General features: G+C 42.1%; 2 protein-coding genes and 1 long non-coding RNA gene across 3 annotated transcripts in view; 2 read left to right on the top strand and 1 right to left on the bottom strand.

Annotated features, from left to right (window-relative positions):
* The window catches only part of LOC119263636, a 110,084-nt gene extending 108,996 nt beyond the window's left edge, over positions 1-1,088 (bottom strand). Inside the window, exon 1 of the mRNA XM_037539618.1 lies at positions 753-1,088. Coding sequence (XP_037395515.1) covers positions 753-769 — 17 coding nt within the window. The 5' untranslated portion in view covers positions 770-1,088. The remainder of the gene's footprint in view (positions 1-752) is intronic.
* Positions 1,089-3,639: 2,551 nt separating this feature from the next.
* zic5 (zic family member 5 (odd-paired homolog, Drosophila)) lies at positions 3,640-8,611 on the top strand. The gene is made up of 2 exons (XM_017695177.2): positions 3,640-4,840; positions 6,815-8,611. The coding sequence occupies exons 1-2, from the start codon at positions 3,799-3,801 to the stop codon at positions 7,258-7,260; spliced, it is 1,488 nt and encodes a 495-aa protein (XP_017550666.1). The 5' UTR covers positions 3,640-3,798; the 3' UTR covers positions 7,261-8,611.
* A 3,310-nt stretch (positions 8,612-11,921) lies between these two features.
* LOC119263552 overlaps positions 11,922-25,624 on the top strand; it is a 33,198-nt gene continuing 19,495 nt past the window's right edge. The window contains exon 1 of the long non-coding RNA XR_005130350.1: positions 11,922-12,283. This is a non-coding gene — a long non-coding RNA (uncharacterized LOC119263552). The remainder of the gene's footprint in view (positions 12,284-25,624) is intronic.

Raw genomic sequence — 25,624 nt, 5'->3', positions numbered from 1 at the left:
TCTTGTTTTAGGCATATAATAACGCTGATCTACAAGTTCTAAACAAATGATTTAAATACAAATCGTACAAACATGCTACACGCATAAATTAGACGCGCTAACATAATAGAAATCAGAAGGTAAACTGGGCATAAAACGCGTTAAACAGGCGATTTTGTAGCTAATACGGCATACTAAGCATAGGCTTCTAGTCATCATGTTCATACATATTCCACCACAGCATGCACGCGCACACACTTATGATTAGATTAGCATCATTTGCATTATTACATTTTTAGAAAAAAATGGATAAACAGGTGACGTCATAAATTCATGGCACATGATATAATATGTGAATAAATGAGAATAATTGGAAATGAATGAGAATAAATGGATACACGATTCAAATACGTTACATGAGCACAAATCTTGTCCAAATTGGGAACGTAAAAGCAGCAACTGTGCTAATGTAATTATTTTATTCATGTGCAACCTTTTGTCAAATATTTTGTGCAATTTTTTTTGTTTTGTTTTTTATTTTTCTTTCTTGAAAGTAAACCATATTCCTTTTTTCAGCCCTATCAATTTGTACTCATTGTAATTACAAAAGCAAGTCGTTGCAGCTGAAGCCACACTAGCCTTACTCGGCCTGTAGGGAAGATTCCCGACCAAAATATAAAGTTACAACACATTCAGGGCTAAACCCAGACACTCACACACGAAGGGAAAATAACCCACCAACCCTAGGGTTCAGCTGAAGGGAACTTACTTACACTCTCACTGAAGTCATGTTCCGCCAGGTCCTGCTCCAGCACACTACAAACTTTCTCTTGTCTCTCGCCTCCAAACGCTTGCAGCGGTCAATAACAGAGCGGAAGAAGTCGCAAACTCGGGGATTTCTGAGCGCCTCCGCTCAAAGCCCGTGCAGCTCAAACGTTATGTACCATTCTTCCCAGACTATTTCTACCCTCTCCGCAGGAAACACAGGATCTGATCCAAGTTCAAAGTCACGTCTGCCGACCTCTCTAAGAAGTTCTTTATTTCTCCAGAAAACCACAAAAAAGCCCCTTTCCCCTTGTCATGGGCAGGGATGAGAAGAAAAAGAAATAAGAAAGAGGGCCAACGTATTCGGCCTGGAGCACAAAGCTGTAGGTTCTGTTCCTCCCTTCCCACAGCGAGGGAGAAGAATAAGAAAAAAATATATAATAAAAAAAAATACAAATTTTGTCCAACCTCAGTAAAAAGGTGATAAAAGTTAAATGATCATAACGTGTAAACTTGGACATTTGCTGCTCAGCTGTTTACTGTGCTGTTCATACTTCTTACAAAAGAAATGACAATAAATATGTTTTATTGTTGTTATTATTATTAGTATTGATTGGGCGCCTTTAAGGCACGACACGATATCTGACGTTATCAATGTGTTGGGGCACTGTTGGTTACTTTCAGTGACCTTGGGGTTTTGAACAGTGTTTGACCTTCGACCTGTCAAGACCACATATGTTGCCCCTTGAACATACTATGTAAAGAACACCCCCATTAAAACAAAAGCTCTCTGTCTCAGAGTTTTAATAGGGCTCAAACGGTGCTTATGCACATGATCTGGAATAGGACGAGGTAGGTGAGCGAGCACTGAGCACAGTCATGATTTATGTTCAGGCCTTCCTTCAGACAGCAGATCAGCTGTGATTTCGATATTTATACGTGCACTTTTGTCGCACTGAAATTTACATCTGAAGAGTGTATTGCAGCAGCCGGCTGATTTGGGTGGCCAGTCCGGGGTTAAATGTTGTGCATTGACTTATTAACTATTTCTAATGGACGACAACATAATGAAGGTTTTTCCCCGGTAAACCTCAGTAATGATGAGTGGAGGGATGCTCCCACTACGGTCTCAATCAGTATATCCGACCCCGACTCCACTAACAGGTGTGATTGAATTTGATTGAATACGTAGCTAATGAAAATTAACTCACACAAAAAACGACCAAACACGTCCTCACCTGAATAACTGCTTATAACCGTATTAATAATTAATTAATGACAAATGAAAAACTGTTCTATTAATTTTTTTTTTTCAGTTTTAATTTATTTACATCTGACCAACCTATCAATTCTGTAATCATTATTTAATACATTATTTTGTATACAGCTGTCTGGTCTGAAAGTGATTTATAACCGTTACATTGTGGTGTTCACACATGGAGAAGCGTGCAATGCACTCATGTTCATGATCTCCATGCAGGACAATGATTGATCACAGATGATATTATTGAATGTATTGGTGAGAGACGTATTGTACTGCACAGTCTGTTAAGCAGTTTAACCCCGTCTGTGCTAAAGCGAAGCTGTGGCCACAGTTCAGTTCTTTGCTGCCTACTAATATGAATCAACTGCATGATTTTGAATTAAGACATATTAAATCGATGACAGACAAACGTCCTGCTGCGTTCAACATGAACCTTAAAAGGGAGTGGACCTGTATCATAAAGTTCATCAGAGAGAGAGAGAGAGAGAGAGAGAGAGAGAGAGAGAGAGGTGGGAGGGGGGTAGAGGTGCCTAATTTTAAGGAAATTTCCGACAATTTCTTCAGTCTTAACTGATCCGTGCAAGGCTGTAGACTAGAGTTTAACTTATTTTTAAACCATCGAGAATCACGGTCCTTTGCCCCTCGGTGGTTTATATGTTTTAGTTTTTTTATCATTTAATCAATTTATTACTTTAAAATGACATTTACTTGTAAATTCAGATTAAATACAATTTGGTCATAGGTTAATCCTAATGGTATGACATTGTTATTTTCATCTCGCACCTTTTGATTTCAGCACGTTTGCTTGTGTAAACAACTTTCCACAAAAAGAAAAAAACGATATAAAAAAACAACAAAAATACAAAATATATTACAATATAAATAAAACATAAAATTGATAAAATACAGATAAAGCACTACCAGTAAAAACTAAACAATTGGCATTATTTTGTAGTGTTGTTTTTCCCTTTTGCTTTGTTTTTTTTTCTTAAATGTATTTTTATATTGATATTTAATGCAGTTTTTTTAAGGCTACAGTTTAAGTGTGAACACTTTTAAGCGGTGAAATATCAGAGAATATAAAACAGGCACTGTCTCAGCGCATCACGCCGTAAACAATGGACGGGCCATTCTTTACTTTTTAAATTAATAAAAAATCCACGTTCATATCCAGAAAACTCAGTTCGTGACCATTCAATATTTTTTAAAACGTGTTTTCTTTGATGCTTTTTCCCCCCTCGTTTATCAGCAGATTGGCTGCTGAAGTGAAAATGAGCGCTTGGTGCGGAATTCAGCTTCAAACGCGGAGCACAAACCGGAGCAAATGAGACACAGAAACACATAAACGCAGTCTTTCTGTGTTTGTATGTAAAATAGCGGCTGTCCACGTGTGCTTGCGCTGGTAAACAGAGCCGTACAAACAGATTTGCGTGTAACTTTGTGTGAGCAGAACTTTTTGGAGTGAGGAGCGCTGTGGAGAGTGAGGGGGCGGAACCCCGCTGAGCCTCTGCGCTGAAAGACAGCCAATCGCTTCGTTCTCTTAACTGCCAGTCACCGAAATCTGTCCAATACCCGCAGTGCCATTTCTAAACTGTATTCCCCACTGTGTCCTCCAACTGTTGTATGTTCTGCCAATCGCTTGAGGACAGAGTGGGAAAAGGAGCAAGCAGAGTTAGAGGCAGGACAAAAGAAGTTATATAGACGGCTATATACATATATTTGAATGTTTTCGAGAGCGTGTAGTGGGGGGAAAAAACAATAGGAGAGAGTGCGGACATGACAGTGTAGTTATGGAGCCCCCTTTGAGCAAGAGGAATTCGGCGATAAGATTAGCGGATTTGGCAGCGACTCAGCCCCTTCCTCATCAGAATATGACAGGCTTCCCGGGGATAGGGGGGCATCACCCTCACTCCCACCATGCCCACCTCCACCCTGGGGAGATGGGCAACGACCCCGGAGTGGCTCTCACTCCATTTGGACCCGAGCACATGGCACAGACAAATGCTCTCAAACTTAGTCCATCTCAGCCCATTCAAAGCCACCCCGAAGCCCAGACCGCGGCATCTTTCACTTCTTCTCAGACCACAGTTGGTTTCCCCGTGGCTCACCCCCACTCAGGCTACGCAAGCAGCAGGGACTTCATCCTCAGGAGAGAGCTCTCAGCCTCTGCTATGCATGCACTTGGCGACCAGCATAGTTCCGCCTCCTCCCCTCATCACCATGGCATGTTCATTTCCCCAACAGGTGCTTATGGGCACACGGAAGGTGGTGCCCATCCACTTTTCACTGGACTTCACGAGCAGGCGGCCCCAGGTGCCCACCACCATGCTCTCAACGGCCAGATGCGCCTGGGTCTGCCGGGGGACATCTACGGCAGGCCAGAACACTTCGGCCACAGGCCCGAGCACTATGGACCGTCTTCTCTGCACACTTACAACTCCATGAACTTAAATGTGAACATCGCTTCAGCTCCTCATGGAGCCACGGGGGCGTTTTTGAGGTACATGAGGCAGCCCATCAAACAGGAGCTCATCTGCAAGTGGATTGACCAGGAGCAGACGGCAAAGAAGCCCTGCTCGAAGACCTACAGCACCATGCACGAGCTGGTCAACCACGTCACCGTGGAGCACGTCGGGGGACCCGAGCAGAGCAACCACGTCTGCTTCTGGGAGGAATGTCCGCGCGAGGGGAAAGCCTTCAAGGCAAAGTACAAACTGATCAATCACATCCGAGTTCACACGGGAGAGAAGCCGTTCCCCTGCCCCTTCCCCGGCTGCGGGAAGGTGTTCGCGCGCTCGGAGAATCTCAAGATCCACAAGAGGACCCACACAGGTCAGTGTAAGAGCTTGGACAAAAAAGAAAGTTGCTTTTGCGGTTTGAGATGAAACACAGCTCTGTGGTGTGGAGTTCGGAAGTCTCGCGCACGTATACGTATGGCATGTAGTGACGTGCTTGAAAACACTTCGATCGTAACGAACTTTTCGGTCTGTTCTCTTTTCATTTACTACTTTTACACTCGACACTGAACCGAATGCGTGCACACAATGTAGGAAATGCTTATTGCTATACAGACAGACGCATTTTCAACGCATTCATCGTGTTTTCTGCTCGAGTTGGGTTCTTATATAGAAAAACACTCCGCTAACTTGAACGAGAGAGCGCGTGCTCCTGATTTCCATGTGCAGCTATCTTCATGCATTAACAAAACATAAGCTTTTAAAAAGTCTAACTTCTTTTTTAAAAAGTCAAACATTTCAGGAGTTTTACATTTACAATATTGACTCGTAGCGCGTGCCTAAAAGCCGCAAAGCAGGAGGGACTGTTTTACAGTGTTCAGGTTTTAAACCGAACAAACTCTACACACCAAAAGCGTCCGTGTTTTCGACCCCCTGCCTGTGCTGGTGCAGGCCGAATGTAGCACAGTGTTGGCGAAAAGCACGTCGCCCACACTGCCTGCATGGTAGCCCACGACCACCTACGTGCGAGCATCACGTAGTTGAAATTCAGCCCCTGAGCTCTTTTGCCCAACTTTTTTGAAACAACCATAAACACTGAACAGAAAAAACCGTCGACACAGGAAGCAAACCACAGTCTAAGGCTGCGCGCACGTGTAGGGAAATACGGCCACGCCATAGTGAGGCCCACTGAATCCGCCATTTTCACTCGCTTTAATTCAAAATAACCCGCCTTACTGTCTCTACACGAACCGTGTAGTGTACACTAGTGCTGAAATCGTGGTCCATATTCTCGTGCTGACGTCTGAAACGGATTTATTCTATCCAACAGCCTCGCTGTAGTCCTAACACGTGCTGTCTCCATTATCCAGCGACATACAGAGGCTACAGTGGCACAGGCTGCATGTTTACAGTGCACAGGCAGGGCTGAAATGCTGAGAATAGTCTGATTAGCCAGTGCCTTCATGTTTACAGTGCACAGGCAGGGCTGAAATGCAGAGAATAGTCTGATTAACCAGTGCCTTCATGTTTACAGTGCACAGACAGGGCTGAAATGCAGAGAATAGTCTGATTAACCAGTGCCTTCATGTTTACAGTGCACAGGCAGGGCTGAAATGCAGAGAATAGTCTGATTAACCAGTGCCTTCATGTTTACCATGCACAGGCAGGGCTGTAATGCAGAGAATAGTCTGATTAACCAGTGCCTTCATGTTTACAGTGCACAGGCAGGGCTGTAATGCAGAGAATAGTCTGAGTAACCAGTGCCTTCATGTTTACAGTGCACAGGCAGGGCTGTAATGCAGAGAATAGTCTGATTAACCAGTGCCTTCATGTTTACAGTGGGATAACTGTAGAGCTTATTCTACTTTTAGTGTTGATGTTTGCTTGACCGGCCTTTAATTGACTCTTCACTGACTTTTGCTGCACTTGAGGTTTGGCTAAGTATTGCTGACCACACTGATGTTTTGCACACTCTTTGGGGACATTGTTAAATAATGCATCTATGGTTTGTCTGCGAGTTTGCTAAGAGACATGAGCAAGGCGCAGATGAAGAAAGTTACTTGACATTCTGGATGAGGGTGAATGTCATCAGGTGCATTCGTGCATTTACAATTTGCCACCTTACTGTAGCAAGTTTGGCCACTTCAAGCTGTAAATGCTGCACCTGTGTCTTCAAATCAGGTGCAGCATCTCCCCTCATTGCCGTCTTTTCTTAAGATGCTTTGAAGTTATAAATATATAGGCCAATTAAGTCACATAGCAGTGCCATCGTCCATGCTCTGAGTATTTGAAGAATCATATAGCCGGCGGGGAACTGGTCAATTACTATCATTCTTGTTTTCCTTTTCAGGCGAGAAGCCCTTCAAGTGCGAGTTTGACGGCTGTGACAGAAAATTTGCCAACAGCAGTGACAGGAAGAAGCACTCTCATGTCCACACGAGTGACAAGCCTTACTACTGCAAAGTGAGGGGCTGTGACAAGTCGTACACGCACCCCAGCTCTCTGCGCAAGCACATGAAAGTCCACTGCAAGTCTCCTCCGCCCCCCTCGGCCAATTCGGGACCCGCGTACCATCAGTCGTCCGGCGGACTCGCCGATAGCCTCTCTCCGGCAGCAGAGCCCCACAGGAGCCGTTCCACGAACCTTTCTCCTCAGGTGACCAACCTCAACGAGTGGTACGTGTGCCAAGGGAGCGCCGTCCCCAACCACCTCCACACCCCCTCCAGTGACGTGCCAACGTCGGAATCCGATGACGAGGACTCTTACAGACACTCAGATCCGAGGACAATGCTCTGATCGGAGCACACCAGGAATATATTTATGTTACATTCCCAGCCCCACTGTGTTTTTTTTCTTAACTAAATGTGCTCGATGCACTCACATAAGCATTCCAGGATGGAGAAAGGACGCGCAACAGCGCCGCGGATGTCAGATGGTGAAGAGCATCTGCCCTCAGCACCTTCCCGTTTGTCCTTAAGATGTGCGCTCGTGTCACCATTAGGTTTCCCATTCATACCGTAACGACTGCAAAGCAGTGGACTGGACAGGCATTTTGGATACAAACGGCAGAGAATGAATGAATGAATAATAGAGTGAGGCCTATTTGAAAAGTGTCATTCCGCCATGCAACAGCACATGGGACCACTTCGCACCCATCTCTCAAAACGCTGGTCAGGGCTGCAGGCGAGCTCCTGCTCCTGAATTCACAGCGCGCTCTTAGTTGATTGAGTCATATCCAGTCTGTGAAGGTGCGCCGACACTGGTCGTGTGAAACAATAAGCAGTTAATTAATGTGCTTGTATCGATGAGTGGACAGGTTTATGTAGCTTATGTTCCCCCGAGAGGTCTTCTTTATGGTGACGTACTGACGTGGAGTGTCTGAGGGACAGTTATTCTTTTTATCAAGTGCTATGTAACATTCCCAATGTTTGGCAGTTTAATTTTCAAGTAGGCCTATCAGTCGTACCATGTCAGTGTCAAGGGAAAAAAGGTTTATTCTAAAAAAAATAATAAAATAAAACAAAATAATAAAAAAACAATTCAGTATTTGTTAAAGTTTATACACTTATGTGGTCGGGGAGAATTTCTTTTGTGATATTTAAGGACTATTTAAAATTATATTTTATGCAAAAGCCAATGTAACTCTGATTTAAGAGTACGAATAATGTCCTTTGAGACCCTAAATAATGTACAAGTGACGGGCCTGTCTCCCTGACGGATTTGTAAAAAAAAAGAAAAAAAAGAAAAGAAAAACAAACAAATGGCTAATAGTGGTGATGTTTGTGAATGTTGTGGTGACGTCCCAACGAGTTTTTTTGTACATTGTAATTTATTTGCTGGTATTACTGTTGGTCTGGAATTACAGATACACCAAAGAATAATATGATTAATTTTGGTGAAATGTAGTGATTTTTTTATCGTGTTCTGTAAAAAAGATAAAAAGAAAAAAGGTTTTACTTGAATAGACTGTGTAATGTGAAGTGTCCCTCGCATGCCCTGTGTAGTAACTCTGTCTTTCTGTTGAGGTGCATGGTGCTGTTGATTGTGGTGGTGGGGGGAAAGTGAAGAGGTTTGTGGAGATCTTTGATGTTCGTGAAGAAACTCATGTATAAATTTATGGAGTTGAATTAAAAACAGATGAAATGTAGATTCTCTTCTTCCACTCAGCCTTTCAATTTTGTGAATTTGCATATTTTATTTAAAATCATCTATTAAAGCCACAACATTGATAATGTTACCCTTTATATCAATTAATAGATCAATATTCATGCCATTTAGGGCACGCTGGACTGTACAAACAAAAAACAAGTCTGGTCAGGGCAAATTCCCAGAAAATAAAAGACTGATTTTTGGTTGAGTAAAACTGCTTCGTAAACAATGAAATAAGCCCATCCACACTATATCCCCGCCATTGGGAGAGCCTAGTTGACCAGCAGTCCCTTATAAACGGCGGCCAGTCACAAATACATGACTCAGTCATGGAGAATATACAGCATAAAAGATTTTGGAAAAAAAGGGAATTTTGCATTGAGAATATGAACACTTCCCCATCCCCCAACCCCTCCTTATTTCCTCCATTAAAACGCGCAAGCACACTTTCAAAGTGGCCCCTGTCCAGTCTACAGAATCAAAATTGACCAACGCAGGTCGTGCACCGCTTCAAAGCGATCTGCTTCAGAGCGGAAAGGCGGGCGCTTTGGCGATCTTCATGGTGCGTTGGGATGTCTATGGCGATTGGCCACTGAGACGGCAACGTTTGAATACGTCTTGTAGAAAAGCCGCTAAACTGGCTCTAAATGGGAGCTCATCAAAGCAGCCAGAGCACCTTTACCCGCGAGCCCTCATATGGCCTGCAATCATAGTGCATAGTCAGTGGTTGCAGTGTTTCGGACTCTCCCCTCTATCAGGGATGTTTGGAAATTCTCCAAAAGGCTCATGTCAGGAGAGTTCTGATGTACTGTAATGAAAGAAACACAGCAAGCAGATACGTATCACAAATGGTGCGAAGTTCAAGGGCACCTTAACACCCCGTTCCCCTGCCTTCCTGTAGCGCACTGGCTCCACCGAAAGCGGCCCTCTTCAATTCGAGACACTCTATTAAGATACAGTTGCAGTGACCTTAGTTTCATGCCACGTTAGCGCAGTCAATTTGCATTTGATCAGAACCTCTCATATTCTGTTCCCCGAACCTCCAAAATCCCGGGGGCATATTCAGGTTTAATTTGAAACAAGCGCCGTCGCACTGCCCACACTTTTGTCCGCAAACTATTCACTGGCGAGTGAAAGAATGATCTTTTATTTATTTAAAACAAGCGCCCTGTGAATGGGGGGCAAAATAAACACGATGAAAAATAATCAAAGAGATAGTCCCCTCGGAGTGAAAAGGGGGGAACTTCATAAAAGCACTGAAGCAGTCCCGGCTGAATGAGAGACGCTTTGAAGTAGAACTTATTATCTGAGGAATACTTCTCGGTTGTCCTAACGACGCTATTGAATCGAAAAGCTACTCCTTTTGTGGACGATTTTGTTCTCCTTTAGAGCCGTGCCCGTGGAAATCACTTACACGGGCTACCTTAAACATGCAGCCTGCAAATCAGTAACTCCGCGAGTCAGACTTGTAGACGCCACTTCTGAAAAGACAAAGCAGAAGTCAGTGTGAAAACGCAGCGAGGTCTCTCCCATCTCGCCTTTATTAGACAGAATAATCACATCAGAGGAGCCTGTTTACTGCAGTCTAGTCACATTTCACACCGTCACTTTCTCATTACATTTAACGCGGGCTCAAAGTGGAGAGGTTTTTTTTGCTGTTTTTTTCCACCCCTAAACAAGAATCTAAGAGCCGTTGCCCCAGTCTGTGCTCTGAAACGGGTCATAAACGTTATTTATCATTGCGCGGTCACATCATCAATATGGCAAAGAAATACTTTAAAAATAAAGCATTTATACAAAATGAAATATTTAAAAATCACCCACAACTATAAACCCTGCAACGAGGAAACACTCCGAAAATGTCTCCTCACTTGGGTCTCATTTGTCGTCTGTTCCTGGTTTTCAAGACTCTCAAAAATGCCATAAAAGAAACGCTTTGGGTTCCCTAAAGAACCGTATCTAAAAAAAGGTTTAAAGTACTGCCATTAAATTGGTTCTTTCTACAACCTTTCAGTGATGTAGAGGTTCTTTAAACAAAAAAGTTCCTTTAGGCTCACATTTTATTTATAAAAATGCTAATAAGGTTCTCCTTCACGAAAAGGTTCTCAGTGGAACCAAAAGAACCATTTTTAAGAGCGCACTTAGTGTCAGAACATCCCCTGTAAACTTAAATGAGTTGAAAAACATCATGCGAACTAATTGCCTAGAAAAAATAAAAAGTAAAGTTTCTGAAGAGGTTCATGCTTAAATAATTGGATAATTGTATATGAGCTATAGTTACTTTACTTTAGTTGACTTCTTTAGAGAAACTTATTGCCCCGAAAAAAAACAGGTTACTAAACAGGTTCAAGCTTAATCAGAACTCATATATATATGAGTTCTGATTACTTTCTATTTTTCAGTCATCCACGCGTCTGCACTAAGTAAGGTCACCTCAAACTGCCCCATCATTTTAAACGGTGTCCATTAAGTTGGCAGTGCTCTGTTCATTCAAGCTGAATTGGTGAGGTCAACTTAAAGCAAACACTCTTCCTCGTGTAATGTATTGGGATCAATTAAAACAACTCCGCTATATTACATTGACTGTTTCGTACAGCAATGAATACGTGGCTTAAATCAGACTAGAATATCCCATTCCTGAAGACTCTAAACCCTTAATGCATACTTGCCATTTTGTCAGTATTCATAGTGAGCTAAACTGGTATGAAAACAAATAAAACGCATCCAAACTCCACATTCAGCACGAGGGTTTATTACAACACAAAAAACATCATTTTGCAAAGAGAATGTATATTCATACATCATTACCAGAAACAAGCAAAACAGCTCAGAATACTGGGAAGCTTTTTGTGCAGAAGACTCTGGGCTTATCCAAGTGAACTGATGTTAAACATGTAAGAATCAGTGGTACTAGTGTGAGTAACGTAAACATATAGGTAAACACAAAAATAATCATTTAGATGATTTATAATGTTTTACAGTGCTTCAGGTCTCGCCTTTAGCTTGAAAGGTTGCGGGACCCGCGCGCTGCACCCCGAAACGTTCAAGTTAAAGATCTTATTAAACGCTTCGGGCATGGAAGTCTTGCATGAGCGGCTCCCTTTGGGACTGAGCAACTTCTAAAGCTGATATTAATTAAAACTGCACACAGCCCATCGCTGCTAAAGCCCCAGATCCGAAACACATAAAAATGTTTAACGAAACATAAAACGCAGTCTCTTTATTTTTCCGCATTTCCAGTTAAATTGAACATAGTTGCAGAACTTTGCTCCTTCTCATGTGATCCGTGCAGGAGCGTGTTTCGTAAATAAGTACTTCTGTCCAAAGCGTTTAAGAGCGCCTCATAACTGCGTGTAAAAGTGCTTCATAATTCTGACTCAGAAACGTGTTGCGGTGAGATTCGACTGGTGTGCTGCTTCTCCGTAGTGAGCTCTCTCGAAAGGCAAGAGCAAGAAAACTGGGCACATATTCCCCATCCAGGCAGAGTGCCAAACTCTTCCAAGCACCCTACCTGCCTTCTATCTTAAGTTTCCTGAATAAGTGAGAAAACACGATCCAGTTGCAGCTGTAGCCTACATGTCATCTCTCTGGTCGAGTCCGAGCTTTAATCAAACAAACAGACCAAAAAAATCCCGTCGGAGCTGAAAACTTAAAGGCAGCAGATGACGCAGTGAGTACTTTATCACGATCATCATTATTATTGTTTTCTCTCTTTAGAAAATCCAGGTGGTTACTTTTACTTTTTGACTGTCTGTCTTCGAGTCCCATTGGGGAACGTGTGGTGACTCAGAGATGAGCTTTGTTGGGAAAGTTTGGAGGCGAGCGGCTCTTTGGACTGGAAGCCGAGTCCCATTCAGACAGCTGAGAGTTCACCTATTAGCCCCGATGTCTTTCCGAAAAGATTGGTAGAGTTAAACATCTGACAAAGGGCTCTCCGGGGTGCCGCTCGCCTGACCTATACTCGCTTTTAATAGTTTCATAGGAACTTCATTAAATCAATTACTCAGTGAGCACGTCATCATTTAGTTGTAATTACGTCTGAAAAAAGTTTGCTTTTTGGGGACGCAACAAAAAAAGAGACAAAGTAGAGCGAGCGCTCGCATTTGGTCTGAACTCATTTGCTTCTTGCACGTAACGCAGAAATCCAGCGCTCAGTGTTCGCCTGGTGAGAGTCCCGCTCCCGCACTCGGCGCAGCTCGTCTGTTTTGACTAGTCGAAGGAGGCTTTACTGAGCTCCTGCACCCTTCAGAGCGGCTTCTCATTAGTGAGGTATGCACTGTACTCGGTGTGACCAGGACTGGAAACATGTCTGGAGGGTCCGACAAGTTCTCAGCGAATAACGCCAATCCAAATCTGAAGAATGAAGGCAACAGGCTGGAAAACGACTGCTTTGAGTCATATGTTTAGAAGTGTCCAAAACTTTTTGTACACTGTCGAAATAAAGGTTCTGTGCAGGTACATCTGTCATTTAAATGTTCTCTCAAAGCTACAGCTGTGGTTTTATGGTCCAATTATACACTTTAAATAACATTTTCCCTGGGGGAAATGGCATATTTGTACAATTTCATATCACAGTGTTTCAAAACAAAACAATAAAATAAAAAGCCTGGAGACAAGACAGGGTGTGTGTAGTTGATACAACTTAGAAAAGATCATTTCAATGGATTATGGTACAATTATGGTCCCTCACTAAAGATATAACCTTATAGATGTAACCTTGAGGGTACCACCCCAGTGGCAAAAGGGTACTGCCCCAGTGACAGTTTACTGCCTTTTTTCTCTGAAAGTGTAGAAAGTATTAAAAGACTGATGCCTAAACAGAACATTATGGTGCATACAAGGTTGAATTACTGCTGTTTTCTAATGCAAGACTTAGAGGTTGTCATCACTTGTGCTTTAGCTTTTCAGTCCTACACTCTCAGAAGTAAAGGTAGTAAACTGTCACTGGACTGGTACCACTCTTGTCACTGGGCCGACACCATCAAGGCTACATCTCAGTACCTATAGTCAGAGAACTTAATTGTACCATTAACCACTGAAATAAGGTTTTCTAATTTACACTGACTCCACCAACCTCCTCTCCTCTCTTGCTTTTTAATTTATTGTTCTGTTTCAAACATTAGATAATATAAAGGTACAAATACATTCTTTTTACATGGGGAAAATTTATTTAGGGTTCACAACAGGACCTTAAAACCACTGTTGTACCTTTGAATTAAATGATTTAAATTGTTTGTACATTAATGAATGAAAGATGTACCTGCACAAAACCTTTATTTCTACAGTGTAATGCACGTTATGAAGAGTGACCTGTGTATATTCTTGGGAGTTCAAGTAATTACTTCTTGTTAAGCAGCATGTGTGGGCACTGCTTAAAGTGATATGTTGCAAAATCCTTCTGACAGCTTCAGTGCTTGAAAACATTCTGTGGAAGTGGTCACTTGATGGTTTGGTGGAATACAGGCTTAGAACTTGCACTATACAACTAAGGAAATGTCAGTCCATTTGAGAGCTGACCCCTAATGAAAGTGTTCTGAATATATTCTACAGCAAAAGTGTTGACACCTTTTTTAACACATAGAACCATGTATCTTAGTGTCTTCTGAAAATTGCACTGTGGCTTGAGTGCTGCAGCCAAAGCATCTGAGCGTTGAGCCCTTTGATACCAAAAACATATGAATCATCTCGCTTGTCTCCTGGTAAAAATACAAAAAAAGCGGACATAATATCTGGCCTCCCTGGAACATCTGTGGGCCTCCAAATTTGGTGCACGTCCAAATGTGGAGCCACAGGACTGGGAGGCTTTCCAAAGCACAGGGTGAGGAGAGCAAGGTCGTCCACGGGCAAGCACTGGAGCCAGCCCCTCGTACCTGGCCCATCCAGCACACCGAGCATACGGCCGAAACCTCGGAGCAGAACTAGCACCTCACCACTCGCCTTGTGTTTGACAGGGTCTGCTTAAAAGCCTCTAAATGCAGGGCTGCACTTCCAATAGAAGCATGTTCCATCCAGGTGGTAAATGCTCGACAGTGTTTGTGCGGCCTTATCCTTGGAAAGGACACCATTTTCAAAAGATGTTGCATGTTCCAGGAGCCATATTGCATCTCCAGTGTGCTGTGGTTGAACCAGAGATGAGGATATTTTAGGCAGTTTGAAACCACGGTACTCTACAGATATATAACTCTGGTCTCTTTGAGGGTTTTGAGGGTACAGGTTATCAATATCTGTCAATATAGGGTTTGTGTGCAATCCATATGACCTGGCCTTAGAGGAGAATCTAGACATTGCCCATTTTTTTAATATTTGGATCATGTACAGTGCAGTGAAAAAGTCAATTCAATTGTTTTGTTTTGTTTTTTTTTTTCATCCAAAACTGCCATTTAGTGCAAGTTATTCATTTTCAAGATGTTCAAAAACAAATAATTTATTTATATTCTGTGTTTCCAAAACCAAATTTTCAAATATATAGAGATAACAGAGGAGAAAATCAAGCTCCAGTGTTGCTACAGATCTGAAAAAATCCACAGTTGTTTCTGTCCTTCCATCTATTGTGAGAGGACAACTCAACACTATGAGTCTGAAAGGATGTGTAGCTGTCAGGAAAATCAAATCAAATTTGCAAATCAAACAAAGAAGCCGACGATGTTCTCAGAACAATGGACTGACCACCCCAAAGTCCAGACCTCAACATCACTGAACGTGTTTGGGTTTCCTTAGATCATGAGAAGCAGAAAATGAAAAACTGAAAGCAAGTATCCAGAAAACAATAAAAGCTGTAATAATGGTGAAAGGTGGACACACCAAATATGGAAAAAAGATAATAATTAAGATGTTGAGGCTTAAACATATGTTTTCAGCTTTTTTTCCCTGATGTTTAAAAATGAATAACTTGTACCTCATTAACTTGGAAATTAAATAATTGAAGGTTGGTCTCTGACTTTTGCATAGTACTGCATATCATATAAATATGCATTAGCAAACATTTGTTGGGAAATACTGCAGACCAAAACCAGATCCAGTACGTTTAATTCTGCGTGAACATACAGTATCCACAGCATTTAATCACGGACATATAAAACATATAAAAAAAGAAACAAGAAAAAAAAATACACTCGGAACAGTCAGACACTTCCTTCCCCAAAACGAATCATGAAACATTAAGATTGGCTCATTTTAGCTACAGATCGTGGAAGACCCTCTTTCTAAGAATCCATAGTGCACACCACAGCAGTGCCTCTGAATGCAGCTGTAACACCTCTCTTAGAGGAAAAGGTCAAGATTCAGTGTGAAGAAATCATTCCTGCACAGCTGGACCACCATAAAGCACAGAGTGAGAGATAGTGAGTGAGAGAGAGAGAGAGAGAGAGAGATCAGAAAGTAGATACAGAGCAGGTAAGAGCAGGTAGGAGAAAAATGTGGTTAAGGCATAGAAGCCATTGCTCTGATCAGCGCTGTAGCTTCTTATATCGAGTTTGTTTGCTTATTTTGTTGTACTGTATGTGCGTTGCCACTTTGCAGTCTTCCATCCCTAAATATCTAGAACCCCTAGTCCTTTCAATAGGGCACTAATCCCATAATCTCGCATAGAAGTATCCCCTAAATTGACCCTGTTGCGTCACCGGCCACGTGCCCCCCTCGCTACAGCTTTGCTAGGGTAGCTAGATGTTCTTAAACATCCCAGGCTGCATTCTCTGTCCCCAGCTGACCTTGAAACAACCATTAAACGTGTCTTTGTACAGCTATAACTATGCCTTGTAGACCTGAGGGTCCCTCTGTGCTGTTGATGACTTGTTCTCGTACCTGCACCAGGGCATTTCAAACAGGTAATGCAAGTGCTGCAGACCGTATCTCCTTAGTGCAGTGCTTCTTTACCATCTCCACAGGACTGAATCAAAGTTGCAAAGTTGCAATTTCATACTTTATCTGCTTTCCCCATGCACACAGTAGGTCTGGGCATGGTGATTTGTCTCTACTGGACATCTTGTCCCTATACAACTCCTGTCTGAAATTTGCATTCAAATTCATTTCTCAACCACAAAATGTTGCTTGACTAAGCAGCAAACATGTTGCCACTCTACTGAAGCTGGGGCCATGGATCGAGCAGTGAAAAAATAGCATATCTAAAACCATTTATGTTGAAGTGTTCAATACCATGTCATCATATACCATAGTGGTTGAATATATTGAAACACTAATATGGCAGTTATGGTGTGTTTTTAGTAAATCTGTCAAGCCGATCATTTCTTTTTTGGTGTTCTTTGATAGCTTGGTCTGCTTTGTGTAATAACAAGTAAACTAGCACATAGCTACTAAAATATAGGTTTTTACAGTGTGCTAAACCTGTTTCAGACATATAACTACATCCCACTCTCAAATTCTTCACCAAACTGTTCCTCCTCAGGATAATTAAACAACAGTACAGTCTCTGATTATCAAATTAAAATCAAATTATTTTATCTTGTATTAGCCCACTTCTACCTCAAAGCTGGAAATGACTAGACACCACTACCATTATTCTCATCTCCAATTTCTAGTTATGGTAAGAATAGATAAATGAACTTACTTGATAAGCCCACATACAAAGCAGCGGTGAGAAAACCAGATGATGGAACCGGGCTGGTGAAGAAGTAGTCCCAGTGGAGATTTTAGTGCTCTGTCCCAGGCACAAGACAAATTGTATAATTAGGCTCAACTCTTAGGGGAAGGCCACCTTTGCCCTTTCCTTGACATTTGCAATGGTAAATGACAGAATGTTTCACTAAAATAACCGGGCAAATTAATCTTGGTCACATATAATAATCCCTAAAACTATTAATTCCTCTTTGGACAAGTCCTTGTGTGCATTCTTTTTTTTTTTTTATAGCAGAAGGGTGTTCAATCTGATTAGGAATACAGTCATAATGGAAAAGTGAAAAAGGCAGAATATATGAGACACTGTACATCAATTAAATACAAATCAAGCATAAAGCATGAGTCACTAAAGCACAGTAACTAATGCTGAAAGGTTCATTAATCACATTTTCACAGCATAGCATCAAACATTAGTGCTTCTTTGTGCTTCAGCCACCACAGGCAAGATTTACCCCTCATGTCCTGTTGAGATTGGCTTCTTTTTCTTATTGTATGGGGTCCCAGAGTTTTTGTTTTAATCTAATTAATACCCTACATATACATATAGTTATATTATATATATATATATATATATATATATATATATATATATATATATATATATATATATATATATATATATACTTAAAATGCTTTGATTCTCCAGTCATTGCATCATTTATATATACTCTAGGATTATATTACAGCACAGAATTTGTAATTACGTTATGTATCAAGCTGAAGAAACAATGCTACGTTTTCTTTTGATCTTTTGAAAAGGATTTGGGAATCATCTGCTGACCAGGCTGTGGTTTGTCGGGGCCGTTCGGTCCTGATGCTGAGGCAGCTGAACTGCACTATAGGGGAACAAGACTGAGTCCTGTTGTTTCTTTCTGAACTGTCCGCTCATCACCAGCGTCGTCAACCTGTGCGCGCTGCTCTGCGCCCGCTGCCAGAGGGGGCGTTCAGGCAGAGCCGGGGGGCTCCAGGCTGCTGGAGACGGGGTTAAGGCACCTCTCCAGCCGGGCAGCCCCCAGCGGATGGCTCATTAGGCCGGCTCCTGTAACACAGAGGAGCCGCTCCTTACCTGAGCACCCCCTCTCTGTGACAGATCAGCGCGAACCTCCTCCTGCCCGACACACAGCTGATCAGAGAGGCGCGCGCTCACTTCGCCACGAAACGCCAAGGTGTCTGCGGGGGAGACCACTGCTGCTGGCGGTAGCTAACGTACACACTAACGTGCCTCGCAAACACGTCTGCGGAACGGCTATTAATGTTAACGGTCTATAAAAGCTTTGTTATGGGGAAAAGCGCGCGTGCAAAGTTTAAAAGGGAATTCCACCGATTTTCTGTGTAATTCAGTGGTTGAGACATAAACATTTCTGAATCATTCAGAGCGGTTTGTTTGCAGAGAAACTGAGTCTGGTTATCTTTACAGTGGCGCTGATAGGAACCAGGGATCACAATGTCTATGACATAAATATAGCCATTTACTTACTATCCGAAACCACCAGTGAATCTACTGGTGTCTTCTGAGTTTTTGATGATGCTGAATTAGCGGTCAATCAATAACGGAAAAAACAGGTTTTGGGGGACTATTTCGCCTTAGAACACCCCGATATATCCCGCCACCAAGAACTGATTAAAATACATTGATTAAAATACATTTGAGAGGAAAACTTCATCACAAACCCATCATAAATGTCACAGACATCAGGCCGTGTATACATAACCAGATCATGTGATAACTTTATGTGAAGGAGATTTTAGAGCTGGACGTCTGGTTCCTATCACCTCCACTGTGGAAAATTTTGACCGGGTAAGCTTCTCTAGACCTGAGCATTTCACACCAAACCACTCGGAATGACTTTGTTGGCATGTTATCCATTTCATTATCCAGACATTTTGAAAAGTCGGTGGAGTTCCCCTTTAATTCAGGGTTTTAAAAAAACCCTTGAGCAGCCCGTGACCGCTTCAGCGCTGAACTGTGCTGGAGATGTAAGAGCCATAAAAAAGTTACGACACCAACAACCAGCGTGTCCATTCACAGAGCAGATTCAGCTCCACTCCCCGATTGTTCGGCGATTGTGAGAAATTCTTTTGAGGGAGACGGAGAGCTTTTACAATCTTACACAAAACGCACAAAAGTTACAAATCAAGCAGCGCATAAGCGATTCAAACAGGCCATTTTACAACACGAACGGGAAAAAAGAAAGAAAAAGAGAGAAGAAAAAAGAGAAAAGGAAAGAAATCGTTTAATTGGCGTGTTAGTAGTCTATTCATTTAAATATCAAAGCTGCACGTGAGATACAGACGATTTGAAACTAAAAGAGAAAAATAAACATAAAAAAAAACAGCCGAGCAAAATAAATAAATAAATAAATAAAAAACACAGATCTGATGACCATACTCGACTGTTTGAACGAAAAGGAGGATTTGTTTCAGATGCCGACTGTGATTGGCTCTCGCCTTCCAGGCTGCTGTTCTGCGGAAACTAATGTGAAGTGATGAAGTTGCTCCTAAACTTCTCTGCTGCACACTGTGCGGAGAACTTTCGGGGTCAAGTGGTGGTTCATTAGGCCTATCCCCCTTTACTCTGCCTCGCGTGCTTCTCCAATGACATGCCTCACACACCGTGTGGATTCAATTTAATTAAGTGCCACGCATCCAGAGTTGCTTTAAAGCCAGGGGGGGGGGTCGGCTACTGTAGAAACCCAGACATGTTCTTTAGGAGACACGCAAATATGTTTACGTCCACAGTTTAAATCTGCAGCCTGCGTTTCATTGCCTCTTAAAACCAACGCAGCTAATTAAACAGCTAATGTTTCACAAGTCCATGCACAGGGAGACAATTTCTATCGAACAATTTCTCAGAAACAAGCAATGAAGGTTTCTTCTGGTTGTAAAGCAGGTGGAGTTAATCTCTGCCTGGAAACTTCGATCTCCTCTGCAGTAGCACGGGGGGAGATTTTGAGCCCCTCTCACATTAGACCGCTTTAAGTAGAGGAGCACTAAAAACTGTTTAATGTTTATTTTTTTTGCTTGAAGACATATTTTGGACAAATTCGAGTTTTAGCTTAATTCGTTCTTTTGTTTTTATTTCATTTTCATCACGGTCCCTGCTGTTTAAAGATGCTCCCACTCGCAGTATAAACGTCCTTTCGCGGCGTGCACAGTATGAGAGGTCGATTTACAGGCATTATTATCATGCGAATATTTCATAAATAATCGGCTGAAAGGCGAAATTATTCGAACGCGCTTTAGCCGTTCTTCGTTCTTAGGCAGCAGTGAGGGGCTTTAAACGGGGGAGCTCGGAAAGTTCAGGGCGCGCGGGACAAAATGTTTAATTGGATTAGAGGAGATGATGGCATATATTACAATTAAGAACTTCAGCGCGCAAACAAAGGCACGCGCCTCTCGAACGCATAACACAGAGCCGGTATTTTTGGTGCTGCGTGGACTTTTATACTAATAATACATTTGTATGATCAGAAATGAAAGTAAACATTCAAGTGGGCATCTAAAGTATTTGTCTAAATATTAATTCTAAGTTTTTAAAATGTGAGGCTTTAAATGTTCACTGATAAAAAGTAATTGTGAGACTTTCCCCAACCGCCTAAAACGTTAGTATTTATATTCAATGCACGATTACAGTCTTTTAAAAGTCTGTTTTGGGAGAGACGCGTCGTATCGGACTGACGTCCTGATGAAACTCCCTGCAGAAGTGTATTGATGGCGCGAGTGAGGAGAACAGGTACTGTTTGGCACGTAATGTGTCTCCCCTCAGACCACTCGCCTGCCACTGAGCTGAATATTGCAACTTTAATGCACAGGGAGTCACAAACAACACTGACTTTTATGGCACGAAGAAGGAGAGAAACACAGCGGAACAGACCGCGTCTGGAGTTTGAGCTTTCCTTCCGGAAATGAAGGCGCGTGCTGCTAGAGTCTCCGAGTGAAGCGGAGCACCTGCCCGTGCTGCTTCTGGAGTGAGGAGGTAATAAGCGCGTGCCAAAGATCATCAGATACTTGACAGTCGAGTCAGAAAGGGTGAATGTAATTTAGTGGGGAAGTCTGACAGCAGTGGAGTTTGAGTCTGACAGGAGAAGAAGCATGAAGAAAATCTCCATTCTGGCGGTTTAATATTCTCCTCAGGCCCACTTTAGTACAGGAAGTGCGTTTTGCCAAGAAACTCAAACATTGTTCTCCTCTTCTGATACGCCTGGTCGTAAACGCCAGGCCACTGCTTTTGTACCTTTTAGGCAATTTAATGTTTTTTCTTAGGCCCATATAATTATATTCAAATATAACTTAAGTTTTAAGGTTTCAAAAAGTAAGAAAAAACCGTAGTAATTAGACTAAGAACCACAAAAATAGCTTTTCTCTTCTGGTGAGTTGGGATGGGATTAGGTCAAAAACGCCAGAGCAATTACTTTGCGCATTTTAGGCATTTTCATGTTTCTTCTCAGGCCCACATAAATATTAAAAAGTAAATGTTGTGTCCTTCATGCATTTTAAATACATGTGCTTATGCCTATATGATATTTTTTTAAAGGTTTCCAAATGTAAGAACACCTTTTGTGGTTATTTAGGCTAAGAACAGCAAAAATAGTTTTTCTCTTCAGATGAGTTGGGATGGTTAGGACCAAAAACCACAAACCAATGCCTTCTGTCTTTAAGGCATGCTGTTGTTTCTTCTCAGGGCCATAAAAATATTTAAAAAGAAACTTTTATAATACATCTTTCTAAGCCCATACAATTAGATTTAAAAAGTAACTTTGTGCCCTTCAGGCATTTTAAGGTTCAAAATATAAGCACGCTTTATGGTTTTTCAGACAAGACTCACAAAACACGTTCTCCCTTCTGATTGGTTAGGACGGTTAGGTTGTAAATGCCAGGCCATTGTCTTTTGTGCCTATTAGCTGTTTTAAGGTTTCTTCTCAAATTCACATAAGTATACAAAAACATTTCAGGGTTTCACAAAGTAAGAAATACATTTCGTGGTAATTAGGCTAAGAACTGCAAAAATTGTTTTCCCCTTCTGATAAGTTGGTTAGGTCATAAACACCAGACCAATGCCTTTTACTGTCCTTTAGGCATTTTAAAGGTTCTTCTCAGGCCCATATAATTACATTAAAAAGTTACTTTGTGCCGTTTAGACGCACATATAAAGGAAAAAAGTGATGTTTGTGCCTTTTGGTTATATTAAGCTCAAAATACGTTTTGCAGTTATTTGGACAAGAACCGATGGATGGGTCGTACACACCAGGCGTTATAGACATCTATATATAGGACATCGAGAAGACCCCAAACGAAGTCATTGTACAAATGGACCGCTGACTTTTAACCTGGCGCCTTGAGAGACGTAGCAGGCTTTATCAATCAGCAGCCCACAGCTCTGAAGGGCATGAAGCTGCCAGGGCAATCTGCGCTGCCCACTGGCCCAAAGTTCCTCACATTCTGTCCAACCTTTCCATCTTCAGTGCAGATGTAATCACACATGCAGACGATCCAGCAACCGCACTACTTTAAGTGGACGTCCTACAATCTGGGCAGTCGCATTATTTCGACATTTGCATTTCAAATGTATCAAATGGACTTGCAAAGCGGACCACAGAAGCCAGGTAAAGGTTCAATGGGCCCACGCGTCTCCACCGCGCCGCACATGAGCGCCAACGGCAAAAACGAGTCTTAACGACCAAGAAAGAATAAATGTCGCCTTTATGAACACCCATTCTCTTCTTTTCCCCCCAATTTGGGCAGCATCCGGCGGCCCACATCTTAAACGGCGGCGCCTGCGTTGCACTCCTTTCATCAGAAAATCAGTGGGTGAGGCGCTGGAAGCTGCGCAAAGTAGTCAAATCACACAGCAAGCTCACTCGCCCTCAAAAGCGCATTTTATTTTATCTCCACCATGAAAAAGAACACGGGCTCGCTTTAATTTCGCTCTAATTTATGAGCAATTGTGTGATAATGAGCTACGATCCGCCATAATAGGCAACGTGTAAAATGCATGATGTGCAAAAAAACCGTCCTCGGCGCTCCGAGCACTTGCGCCATTACATGATAGCGGGAGGAGGACTCAGACCACCGCAGGCCTGCAGGCAGCACAGCCTACAGAGAGCCTGGCTGAGAAAACCGGCCACGAGCAAAACTGAGAAACCCGCACCTGCTCGTTAAAGACAACCACTCACTCCTCACTCAGCCTCAGAGTCTGCGCAGCTTCCAAAACTGAGTAAGAAACGAGCGGTTTGAAACACACGGGCTACACATCAATTACAGTTTACGACACACCAAGAAAGAAACGCGGGAATAATAAAGAACGACAACGAAAGAATCAACAAATATGCAAAAGGAGAAATAAAGGAAAACGATCAATACACAAATATCAAGCCAAGACAAACGAAATATTCATGTATAGCAATAAAACATTCATGTATAGCAACACATACAACACACAATATTTTATATTTTTATTCAACAGCACATTTTTTACAAGTTAAGATACAAACTCAACTAAGTCATTAATAATATTAAGGAAAGCTTCCATCATATATGTATGCATATATATATATATATATATATATATATATATATATATATATATATATATATATATATATATATATATATATATATATATACATACAGAGAGAGAGAGAGAGAGAGAGAGAGAGAGAGAGAGAGAGAGCATTAAGGGGAAGATTCATCACTACCACTTTATAATAGCAGTAACTTTGTAAAGGGTGTAAAATACTTTATTAGTGGTTATTAGTTATTAATCAGGTGTCATAAATACATCAGTGTAAAGAGCAAAAGTGAGCTGTTCCATCTGATAAACATGGATATTTGATGAAGATGACAGGGTTAATGCTGCCTGACGAAGAAGACAAAGTAAGATCAGTAAATCTGAGGTTTAACAGTGTAAATGAATGTGGCTTCACTATCAGGCAAACAACAGGTCAGCACTGCTCTGGCTATTTATGTGTTGTAATTGATTAATATTCTAAGGCATTTATGACCTATATAACAATCACTGAAGTATGATTTTAAACCATTAATAAACCCTTTATAAGAGTAGTCTTATACTAAAGTGGTACCGATTTGTCTTTATAACACTAATTCAGTCTGGCACGATGACACATTTCTGTAGAGACGTCCAGGCAGAGCGGCTGTGATGAAAAGGCCGGACAGTATTCAAGGCGTGCCGGTGCGAATAAACAGCCTAAACAGGTAGATGCGCGCTGAAACTGGAAAGTTTGGGGGCTCTGGCGGACTGTAGGGTGATTAGGGTGATTAGCGCGGCCCCCACACTCTTCCCATGCTGGAGCCTAGCAACAGCAGACAAAAGGCGCTGAGTTTTACTGGCCTTTGGTCTGCCTCCTTTTCATACAGGCAGGTCTGCTCCGACTGACCAAAGCGCTCGAACCTGGCCTCTGCGCCGTCCGGAGGCTCTGCACAGAGCGCAGAGAGCCACTGCGTCCAGACCAGCTCATGCACGAGCGGACACGCTGCAATCCAGCTCCAGGGCGCACTGACAGTAAAACTCAGAAATGAGAGGCTTCAAACCGAGACCTACGGCTTGGTCACGAACAGCCTTAGATTTAGGATGTGTCCGATATCCACTAGATAAAAAAGAAGTCCGTGTTTATTCATGCGCTATTTTTTTATTTATTATTTATTCATTTTTATTTTTGCAACTCAAAATATTAATTGTACTCCAAATAATTAGAATCAATATCAATGGTTATCATCAAAGTCAATTTCTTTTTAATAAATAAATAAACAAAAAACAAACAAACAAATAAGCGTATAGATCCACAGTTCCCACTAAATAATTTATGCACGCAAAAAACATGTACAGGCCAAAATCTGTAAAGGTCTCCGGTCCAAAACAGTCTGAATCTCTGAAAATCAAATCTTACTGTCCCGCTTAATTTCATTGTGCTTTTTTCTTTACATCACAACAAAACAATACATCAACCTGCGCGGGCGCGCGCGCGCGCACACACACACACACACACACACACACACACACATATATAATTTTTCTTTCTGTACTTTTTGCAGTCGTCTGGAGAAATCAGGATACTGTTCTTTTCTATATGTATCTGCTCTCAGACTTCTGTCTGCACTTGTCTCGTTTCCCATGCGATGCCTTGAAGAAAGTTTTAATGAGGGATTTCCTATAGGAGCACCTGCAGAACGCCACGGTGCTGAGAGGAGCAGCTCGAGGCCTGTTTACCACCCCCTCCCACCTCTCCCTCTCCCTCTCCCTCTCCCTCTCTCCCCCTCTCGGCTCTACTGTACAGCTCTCGTGCTCCTTCTCTACTCTTTATACTCGTTGCTTATGAATTAAATTTCATTTCAATTACGCATTATTTCCTAAATGGTCCGCGGC

The sequence above is a fragment of the Pygocentrus nattereri genome, chromosome 6, assembly GCF_015220715.1.
Source record: "Pygocentrus nattereri isolate fPygNat1 chromosome 6, fPygNat1.pri, whole genome shotgun sequence".
Classification (NCBI taxonomy): Eukaryota; Metazoa; Chordata; class Actinopteri; order Characiformes; family Serrasalmidae; genus Pygocentrus; species Pygocentrus nattereri.
This window is presented reverse-complemented; position numbering and strand designations above follow the sequence as displayed.